Consider the following 10,672-nt stretch of genomic DNA (forward strand, 5'->3'; position numbering starts at 1 on the left):
GAACCAACCTCGGGAATTGACGAGCCTAGCGGAGTATCATCAATTTTGGGACGAGACGCGGAGGAACTAGAAGACGATTCAGAGCCGCTGGTGGAGCCTGAAAATGAGAAATAAACACAATCACAAAACAACTTAGATTTATAAGAAAAGAGATGAGAGAGAGGAATAACAAAAAAAAAGACACGTATTAAATAGGGAACTACCTGCAGGATCATTAATGGTTGGTGCCACGTGGGATGAGGACCCACCAAAGGCTGACCGGCTGGACCCAGAAGGACTCGTTGATTGCAGAACGACACTAGGAGATACTGGAAGTTCACCCCTGCCACGTACGGTCTCATCCCTAAGAGGGTGAACTGATGATACATGAAGGCGTGGCGTCACCCAACCATCCCCTATGGGGAGGCTAACCCATAGGTTCCTCAGATGATCCACAAACGAAAGAGTCGAGTTGACACTCATATCCTTGGGGGGCTGTGACGCGCTCCTCCGTTGACTTGGACGAGGCTGCAAAGGCACAGTATTAGCAGAGGAACAAGGGCGTGGGGCAGACGATTGGTTCGCCTCCCGCCTAGATTTCTTCTTTAGACTACTCTCAGTCCAGTCACACTCCGGCATATTCAAGTATTCCTCCATCACATAAGAAGGGGGCTTCTACCCTAGGCGACTGGAAGGAGGAGTTCCCTGAGGAAATGATTCCCGCCACCCATCTCGTCAAAATAAAGGAAAAAACGAAACGATAAATAGCGAAACACAAGGCGAAGGAAATAGCAAATACCTGAGGCGCCAAAGGACTAGCAGATAGCTTCACATTTAACCGCGGAGGTTTACGATCGGAAAACGACCCCTTCTTCGGCTTCGCAGGCTCACAACCCTCAGGTGGGGCCCAAGAGGTCACCACGGGATCCGAATGACCCTTGTTAGTCGGAACAAGGCGATGCTCGGCAGCTACGGCATTATCAAGTTTGATTCGGCCAGACGCATGAAGCTACCGAAGATCCTGAATAGTCAAGTCGCAAGGAGGAGAAGAGAAAGTTCAAAGCCCGGCGCCGTAATAAATCATGATACTCGTGGGCGCCTTCAGTAACTGCTAAGAGCCGCGCAGGGATGGGCAGCCTGAATGAAAAATCCTTCCTTTGATCAGACAAGCGAGTCGCTCCTTTGAAGACGTAACGATTGAATCTAGCAATGACATCCTCGATGTTAGAACTTTCCGGGGGAGGAAACCTGTGAGGAACCCCTTGATCGAACCCCACTTGCCAAGCCGCGCGATCAGGGTTGTAAGATATAGCGATGAACTTACCAGCATAGAAACCAGGAAGATAACCCATTAACACAACCATCACTGAATCAAAATCCGCCTCCGGCAAGAGCTTTGTAGAATCCAACTCCGCGTCAAAAGGTGCAATAAAATCATAATGCGCCAGACCCGGTCAACCGTCTTGGTAAGGGAATGGTTCAAAATCCTTGGCCACGTCCAAGTGTTTACTAAGATCGCCCTTGGGGACTTTCCCTTTCAAGTTCGAAAGATCCATCCGTGGGTAGCCGTAAACAACGAGAAGCTTCTTGACTGAACCATCGTCCTGCTTCACATCTTCTTCCCGGTGAATCGCGAGTTCATTAGGCTCAGGCGCGCACGAGGGAACATGCTCCCAGTACCAAGCCTGCATGCTGGGATGTAGGTCTCGATCTTGTGGGACAAACCTACCGTCTGAAGATCTTGACAGAATAAATCAAGGTGGCGGTACAAACCACCTAAGAACATTGGTGCAAGCGGAAAAGAGACGCCGCGAGACAACAACACAACCATTAGCACGAGCTTACCCTTAATGGTATCCTGGGACTGTATTCAAATATGTCGTGACAAAGCCAGAATAAGATGAAGGCAGCTAGTTCCGCGCGGGGATTCTTCTACTTGTGTTTAGGAGGGAACATATTCCCACCGACCATCTGAGGAGCCCAATATTTCAGCCAAAGAGAAAAAGAAGCGCGACGATTAACTTTAACGACCCATTCAGGATTAGTTTCTGTTGGATCTGACGAACCATGAATCGACTCATAGGCGCAGATGGAGCTAGATAACAATCGATCGCCAGATGGGAGCTTAGGAGGAGCTTTCTTCTCTTCTACCCACTTAGCCTTCCCCTTCTGAGCGGACGAAGATGCCCCTTTCTTACCTGTGTCAGCGGCTCCCTTGTCCTTGACTTTTCCTGATGGCGCCTGGCTCTTCCGTACCAATTCACGACGGGAATCATCTTTGCACTTCAACAAATAAGTACATAGTTCCTTGTCCTCGTCATTTAGTGCTCGGTAGACGGCTTCCTCATCATATGAATGACTTCCATGAATCGGTAGCCCTGTAAGAGCGAATACATCCTCTAACGATGTGAGAAGGGTATGAACGGGAGGAGCCCAGCGGCAGAAAAGCCGTATTATATCACGAATGCACCTATTTACCTCCCGCTTAAGAGACGAGTTTATATCTTCATCAATACTTGCCTTCCGGGGAGCAGCAGCGTGGTTGAGGTTGGAGCGTATATGAGATGTCCAATGAGGCCACACAGGGGGAGTCTTCGACTTAGAACGGATGTCGATATCATGGAGATCATAATCGCCACGATGGATGGCCATCCGCGCCACAGTGTTGAACGCGAAAACGTCCATAGTCTCTGACTCGGGACGCGTAAGCCATCTGGGATAAGGGGGTAAGGAAGCACGAGCGGATTGAGAAGGCGAGAACTTAGGATATCATCCAGAGGGAAAACGCGCTTACCTCCACGGAGTTCTCTTAACCTCAGCGCGCGCTTTATAGCAGAACCGCTTGTGCACTCAGCAATAGTATACAATTTGCCGTCTGCTGGGGCGGGTAGGACGATCTCATCCTGATCGGAATACTCGGATTCCTTGGAGCCCTCATGCCTAGGTTGTTCAGATTCACTAGACTCCTCGGATGAAGAACTACTGGAAGATCTACTAGACATGGCGAGTGTATGGGTACGTCTGGAAGAAGGAAAAAAGAAGAAAAGTTGAAGGGATAATGAATTGACAACTCTATATATAAATAGCCCTAAAGATTGGACGTGTCAGTTATGCACGGGGAAAAGCAACCGTCAGAAACTGGAAGGAGAAGCGGTTTTGCACGATGAGGAGTTGAAACGTCGCCCACGATCATAAGTTCAACAAAAGGAGGAGACCCACCATGTTAATGGACTATAAAGGAGGGCGCTCAAAAGGGGGTTCTTTGACTATTGGGTCATTAAACAATTGACCCAATAGTCAGGGGACTAATGTTGATACATGAAAAATAACAACCCTTAATGGGTTCAGGGTGTTCCCGAAGAAGTGGTTAAACTAGGTAAAAGCATAGGGACTTGGGAACTAAGCCCAAGTCCAACAAGAAAGTATCCATTAAAAGAGAAGGACAAGGAAGGGATTAGTGAATAAAAAGAAGGTTATCTTAAGGAATGGCATTAGAAGTAATTAAGGAGGTGTAGGACACATGCAATGATGACATAAAGGAAGGGGCTTTTTGGAAAGCTTATATAAGAAAGGAAAAGGTACAATGGAAAAACAACTCTCTCTCTTACCATTCTTAACATTGTGAGGTCATTTGGTGTGACTAGGACGGGTAGAACCTAAACACAAATTCACCCCTCAACAACAGACGTAGCCCTACATCTTCCTCCTCGTGCTCCTTGGTACCCCAGCGCATTCCGAATAACTATCCCATACCCTGCATCAGTATTACTTTAAATCCATGCACCATCCGTGTTTATCTTAGACGAATCGCACAAAGGACTAGTCCACTGTCTAATAGGTAAAGGCAACCTAGTACTTGGAATAATCATAGCCACATTATCATCGACAACAATCCTAGAGGGAGACCAAAACTAGATATAACTCTGAATTTGTATAGACAAACTAATGCTAGTGCTACTTTTATTAGAGAAAACCCCATTACATCTCTCTTTCCAAATAAACCAAACTTTTGTTGCAGCTAGTTCTAAAGACAAGGTAGATGGATCAGCCATAATCCATTCATTATAGTAATCTAAAAAAGAGTCACTACTATGCAATTTGAAATATTAGGCACAGGGGGCAGAGCCCAAACCGATTTGGCAAAAGAACAATCGAAGAAAATATGAGTCAAAGACTCCACAGCAGAACCACAAAAGGGACATGAAGAATCAATCCCCCTCATTATAAATGAAAAGTTTTGCCTTGTCGCAAGAGCATTGTTTAGACATTTCCAAATAGAAAGTTTAATCCTTTGCGAAACATTAAGATTCCAAAGATTCTTCCAGAATTTTTTCCTGCGGACAGTGTTAACATTCGCATTCCTAGGCTCCAACAGTTTGGCATAAAGGCTTTTAACAATAAATATACCATTTTTTTCAAGTTTCCATCTCAGTTTATCTTTATATAAGATCCCCTGATGAGAACAGAGAAGTCTAATATTAAGATTTATTAACCAAATCAACATTCCAACATAAATTCAAATCATCTATCAAATCAGATACTAAGGAAAGTTCAGAATCAAGATTTGGACAAATGTCCCCTATTTTATCCTCTAAGCCAGGGATCCACCAATCATTTCTTGTATCAATCGAACAACCATCACTAACCTCTCAAATAGAGTTCTGTCTAACTAAAGTCAAACCTTTCCTAATACAAGTCCAAATCCAAGAACCCGTCTTGGCCGGCTTTGCATTAAAGGCAGAGCATTTAGGGAAGTATTGGGCCTTAAGATCTTTTGCCCATAAAGAATCAGGTTCATCCAATAGTCTTCAATCCACCTTAGAAAGCCTGGCAAGGTTGGCCTTATCGGTTCTCTAAATCCTAGCCCTCCTCGCGCAATTGGTTTGCAGAGAAAACTATAAGATTTTATATAGACACCTTTAGAATTGGAATCCTTACCCCACCAAAAATCCCTTTGAATATCATTCATTTTCTTAGTTAACTTTTTAGGAAATCGAAAACACCCCATTTGAAAAGTAGGGATACTAGATAAAACATGTCTAATCAATACTATCCTACTAGCGTGGGTCAGAATTTTACTCCTCCATCCTTGAATTTTGTTCTCCATTTTCTCAATTAAGGCATTAAAAGTTTTGAGTTTAGATTTATCGATAAAAAGAGGATCTCCCAAATAAGCATCCTTAATATTAATTTTTTTGATTTTAAGCAATCTGCTCATCATTCTTTGATGCCTCGGGTGAACCTTTTTACTAAAAAACAGCCCCGATTTATTGAAGTAAATTAGTTGACCAGAGGCTTTACTAAACTGTTCAATAATGTTTAAAAGGTTACGGCATTCCTCTAAGTCAGCTTTAGCAAAAAGCAAACAATCATCGACGAAAAGAAGGTGAGAAATTGGTTGACTATTCCTAGTCATTTTAATACCATGAACATGTTTTGAGGCTTCATTAGCCAAAATTAATCTCGGAAAAACTTCCATACATAAAATAAAAAGATAGGGAGATAACGGATCCCCATCTCTAAGGCCCCTAATAGGTTTGAAAAACTGACATGGTTTACCATTCAGTAGCACCGCTATAGAGGTAGTGGAAACACACTGAAAAATCAAGTCACAGCAGTCCTGACTAAAACCAAATTGCAAAAGGGTTTTATTTAAAAATTCTCAACTGACCCTGTCGAAAGCCTTCGACATATCAATTTTAACACCCAACCACCCAACTTTTCCTTTCTTTTTCTTCATTAAATGAACAATCTCGTGAGCAACAACAATGTTGTCCGAAATTTGCCTCGAAGATAAAAAAGTCGATTGATACAGTGAAATAACCTTATCCAACAAGCTTTTCATTCTATTTGCGAGTAATTTAGATATGATCTTGTATGACGTATTACAGAGACCAATGGGCCTGAACTCACTTGGGTCTTTAGGAGATTTGGTTTTTGGAATCAGGAAAAGATGCGTTTTGTCAAAATATGGAAGTAAAGTTTTTTGGATGAAAATTTTTTGGACATTACAGACAACTTGAGGACCAATAGTCCCCCAATTGTGCTTATAAAAGCTAGCAGGAAACCCATCAGGTCCCGGGAACCTATTGGGTTTCATTTTCTTAATTATTCCAAAAATTTCATCATTATCGGGAATTCTAAGCAAAGCACAATTATCAGCAACTGTGATCATAGGCTCAATATGCACAAGAGAATCAGAACTTAAAGGAACATTAGGAGCAGTAAACAGATTAGCAAAATAATCACCCAACACAACATCACTTTAATTTTTCTCCTTCACAACATGTCCATGAGAATCAGTAATACAATTAATATTATTCCTTTTCCTTCTATTAAGAGTGATTCTATGGAAGTACTTCGTATTTTTTTCCCCTAAAGCAATCATGTTATCCCTAGATTGTTGTTTACCAATTTCCTCTTGAGTGTCATACAAATGCTCTATTTGATGCAATTTAGGATTTTTCAAAGATACATTATGAGAAGAACCTACCCTTTTGTCAATATTTTCTACCTCTTTCAAAAGCATTTTTATTTTCTTTGTTGGGTTACCAGAAAATAGCATATTTCCATGTAGACAAATTTTCTCCTAATGCATGCAAATTAGCAGCCAAATCTCTAGCCGGCTCACTCATAGAGTGGTCCCAAGAGTTATTAATCAAATCAATACAAGAAGCATTCTTCAACCAAGTATCATAGAATTTAAAGGGATAAGAAGAATTAGAGAAACCATTATCAAGCAGCAAAACAAATAGAATTATGATCAGATCCTAAAGCTACTTGATTTGTAAGAGACGCATTTGGAAATTGAAGAATCCATTCAAAATTATGAAAAGCCTTATCTAATCTCTCTTGGATATTTTGACCCCCCTCCCTATGATTATTCAAAGTAAATATGTTAGCCTTTGAAACCTAAATCCTCTAAACCAGACCTTTGTATGATTCTAGCATAAGCACTAACATCTCTACTGTTGAAAGGCAAACCACCTAGTTTTTCTGACTGATCAAAGACCACATTAAAATCCCCTAATACCACCCACGACATTTCATTTCTATTGACTCTAGAAGCTATTTTTTTCTAAGAAATTCCAGTCCACATGCTTATCAGACGGATACAGACTACCATAAAAACAGGTCAATAACCATTCTTTCATAGAAAAATTAGATTTGATAATCACATTTATCATATTCAGATTCGAATGCACAATTTCAAAATTAAAACCATCCAGCCACTCAATCGCCAATCGACCCTTAGTACCAGCCACTCCCACCGGATCCACAAAATATAAATTAGGGAAACTAGCTAAGAGTCTTCTCATCAAAGATTGTTGAGATTTTGTTTCAGAAATAAACAAGACATTAGGCTTCTCAAAATTTATCAAATGATTCAGATGATTCCTAGTTAATTTACGCCCACAACCTTGGGCATTCCAAGATATAATTTTCATCATGCAAATAAAAGAAAGAAACCGGAGCAATTGAAAAATAGAATTAGCAGACACTGACTTAAGGCATTCAAAACTTTCCGCAAAGCAAAGATAAGAAGCAGAGAATTCTAAGAAAAAGTTAAGAGTCTTAAAATAAATGGGAAGACTAACCTGTACTGCAACTCTTGATAAGGAAGACATTTCAATCACAGTATTAACATAAATTTCGAATCCCTCCCCAAAATCAACCAAATTAACCAAAGCTCCTTCACCCCTCCTTTCATGAACGTTCACCATTCGAAACAACCAAATTTCTGCACAATAAACTACTCTCGAATTTAAAATTGGCATCTTTGATTCGCCGATTTTTGATTTCTTTGTACTCTTGAAATCATCTTCAGATATTATCAGATCTCAATCCTTCATTCCTCTTTTAGAACCACAGCAAATAAATTTGAGACCGATCGGACCTTTGAATCTTTGAATATCATGATTTTGATGGTGAATCTCTTTTTCTATCTCTTTGCTAGAGATCGAGAAGTTTAGGTCACTACCCTTACCAGACTTTTCATCTCTCCCAATTTCAGAAGGGTCCTTCATAGTTTCTTTCAAAACAATTTCCGAACATGTACAGATGTCTAACTCTAATTTTTCTTTAAACCCAGCCTCCATACCCGGATCCGAATTTACACCAGCCTCCATATCCGGATCCGAATTTACACCAGCTCCAGACCCGCATCCGAATTTTCTCCCTGAAACTTAAGCTTCAGTTGACCTAAACCTAATATCATCACCGATTCCGTAGCTGACATTTGAGGTTTTTGTGGTATTGTATCTTCCACTACACTCCCTGGCTTATCTCTAACCTTCGGAATGAAATATAAACCAAACTTCTGAGAATCCGAGAAAAATGGGAGAAATAAATAAATAGGAATACTTAAACACCCAGAGCCAAACAAAAAATTTCTTAATATCCCATCACGAGATTTAGAAAAACCGGGTTCTTTCATTAAAATTAAACCAGCCTGAAAATAAATACTTCAAATACCCTTGAAATGAAGAAGAAAATTAGTCTGACGGGAAGAACTATAAGCGACGACGATCACCGGAGGTGAAGCTAAGAACTGAATGCTAATACTGATATGAAAGATCCTCCTTACCTTTAAACTACAATACAAAATATACCTAGTAGACAACATCTAAAAGCAAAACAGTTAGGAGAAAAAAAAACAACTTTGATAAAAATTAAAAACAAAAGACGATTGAAGTTCATACCCAAAATCGAAAAGAAAACTCGTAGTAGAAGTCACAAATTAAAGGATTGGAAAAACTAGAAACACCGTAACTAGAATCACCCAAACTAGAATCACAGTAGCTAGAATCACTCAATTTAGTATCTCCATTACAAGAATCGGACTGAGTATGCAAGAATCGGTTACAACGAATCACTAGGAAATGTATTTCTCTAAAAACATTGTTTCACACACCACCAGTATTTTGTAAAGGTTGACCACAATTGCCTACGTTAATTAGTTTTTCAATAGATAGTTCAGGAAACTCAATAGAGGATTCTAGAACACCAGTAAAACAATTATCCTTACAAGCTGGAATGGTACTATTAGAATGAATTATATTAAGCTCATCTACCTTTTCACTTAAAATATCATCATTAACCATTGATGTACTCCCTTCCTTATCATCTTTTGAATGAAAACAAATATCAAATCCACCAGAATTTTGAACTGAAACTTTCTTTGGAGTGTAACTCCATTGAGGCTTTTGATTAATATGCTTTTGACCACCAGCAACTTGAGTCTTCCTTGCCACTCTACATTCTGTAACCAAGTGACCCACAACCTTACATTGACTGCAAAACTTACGCATTCTTGATACTCTAATTTCTTGTTCAAACTTACAATATTTTGATACAACCACTACCTTATTAGGGATAGCATTGGCTAAATCAATTTCCACCAAAATACTAGCATAATATCAAATTTCTTTTTTCAGAGTTGTGGAATCAAGACGGATTGGTCAACCAATTGCACTATCCATGGACATAAGAATATCCTCCTTCCAATATTCAATATTCAGTCCTGGAAACAACATCTGATGGTATTTTTCAATGATTTTGTAGTAAGATGATTCGTTCACTCAGATTTGTTGAGAATTTGTTTTAAGACTTAATAAAGAAAATAAGGAAAAATATATATACATAATTTGTCACAAGATGAAGAGATGCTGAGACGCGGGATTCCACTACTTTTCATATTGTTATGGTTCAGTCATTAACTCTAGACAATATAGCTCAAACAAAAGAAGTTGTGACTTTAGTTCTTTGCCAAAAATAGATTTCGTAAAATATTATTTGTAAGTTAAAAGCATGACGCATTTAAAGTATTTAGAACTAAGCATGCGGCATCTAACAAAATAACAAATAATTAATAGAAATCATAATGCAATTAAATCTATGCAAAAAGTCAATAAAAGAATTAATTCATTTACCACAATCATGAAAAGTTGCTTCCTCCGTTGTCCCAGTGATGGGGTCTAGCTCCGCATGGTGAAAACACACTCAAAGGAATTTTTCATTGCTCAAAAAGGTGTTTACAAGGAGAAAATGGAGAAATAATTCAAAATCGGGTTTGTAACAATTATATTTGTTACAAACCAGATAACGATACAGAGGATGTGTCACTGTTACTGTTGCTCTAAGACTGTCTCCTGAACTACGACCCTCGGCTATGGGTCGTTATCGTTGTAGCTTCTACGACTGTCACTATGTGTCGTAACCACTGTAGCAATTACGACTGCTCCTTGTAGTCTTATGTTCTTCGTATGTTCTTCAATGACAGCATCAGAAACAATCTCTGCAACTCCCGATTCTCTGTTGTATTCTCATCCCTAACTCTCCATTCCTTTCTATGACATAACAGCACTCTTTAAATACTCGACAGGGCCTCATTAACTTCTCGAATCTTCTCCAAATCCTCCACATAATTTCGGCAGTAAAGAAAATATACTCTCCGGAATATCTTTCCATATTCGACTTTGTTGCGCGTCTGAATGGTGTTGACACATTCCGACAGACTCAGTAAACAATCAACACGACTTCAAGTCCCTCCATCCACACGCAGAATCTCCAAAAATAACTATGAAAATCTCGAGAATAACCATGTACGTGCCCTGTTCTTCAACTCCACGAAACTTCCCTTTTCTTCTCACCCGAGTGTACTGAGATGGCTTCATTGATTATATTGGCTTAA

General features: G+C 39.8%; 1 protein-coding gene across 6 annotated transcripts in view; it reads right to left on the reverse strand.

Moving 5' to 3' along the window:
* The window catches only part of LOC113303124, a 9,237-nt gene extending 1,217 nt beyond the window's left edge, over window positions 1–8,020 (reverse strand). The window contains exons 1-4 of one of the 6 annotated variants that reach the window (XM_026552150.1): window positions 7,578–8,020; window positions 779–3,000; window positions 204–684; window positions 9–97 (exon numbers count right to left, since the gene is read on the reverse strand). In XM_026552150.1, coding sequence (XP_026407935.1) covers window positions 9–97; window positions 204–636 — 522 coding nt within the window. In that variant the 5' untranslated portion in view covers window positions 637–684; window positions 779–3,000; window positions 7,578–8,020. Of the gene's footprint in view, window positions 1–8; window positions 98–203; window positions 685–778; window positions 3,734–7,577 lie in introns of those variants that run through there. The other 5 variants (XM_026552143.1, XM_026552136.1, XM_026552130.1 and 2 more) reach the window with 5 other exon arrangements.
* Between the last annotated feature and the right edge of the window lie 2,652 nt (window positions 8,021–10,672).

This window comes from Papaver somniferum, chromosome 1 (assembly GCF_003573695.1).
Source record: "Papaver somniferum cultivar HN1 chromosome 1, ASM357369v1, whole genome shotgun sequence".
NCBI classification, from domain to species: domain Eukaryota; kingdom Viridiplantae; phylum Streptophyta; class Magnoliopsida; order Ranunculales; family Papaveraceae; genus Papaver; species Papaver somniferum.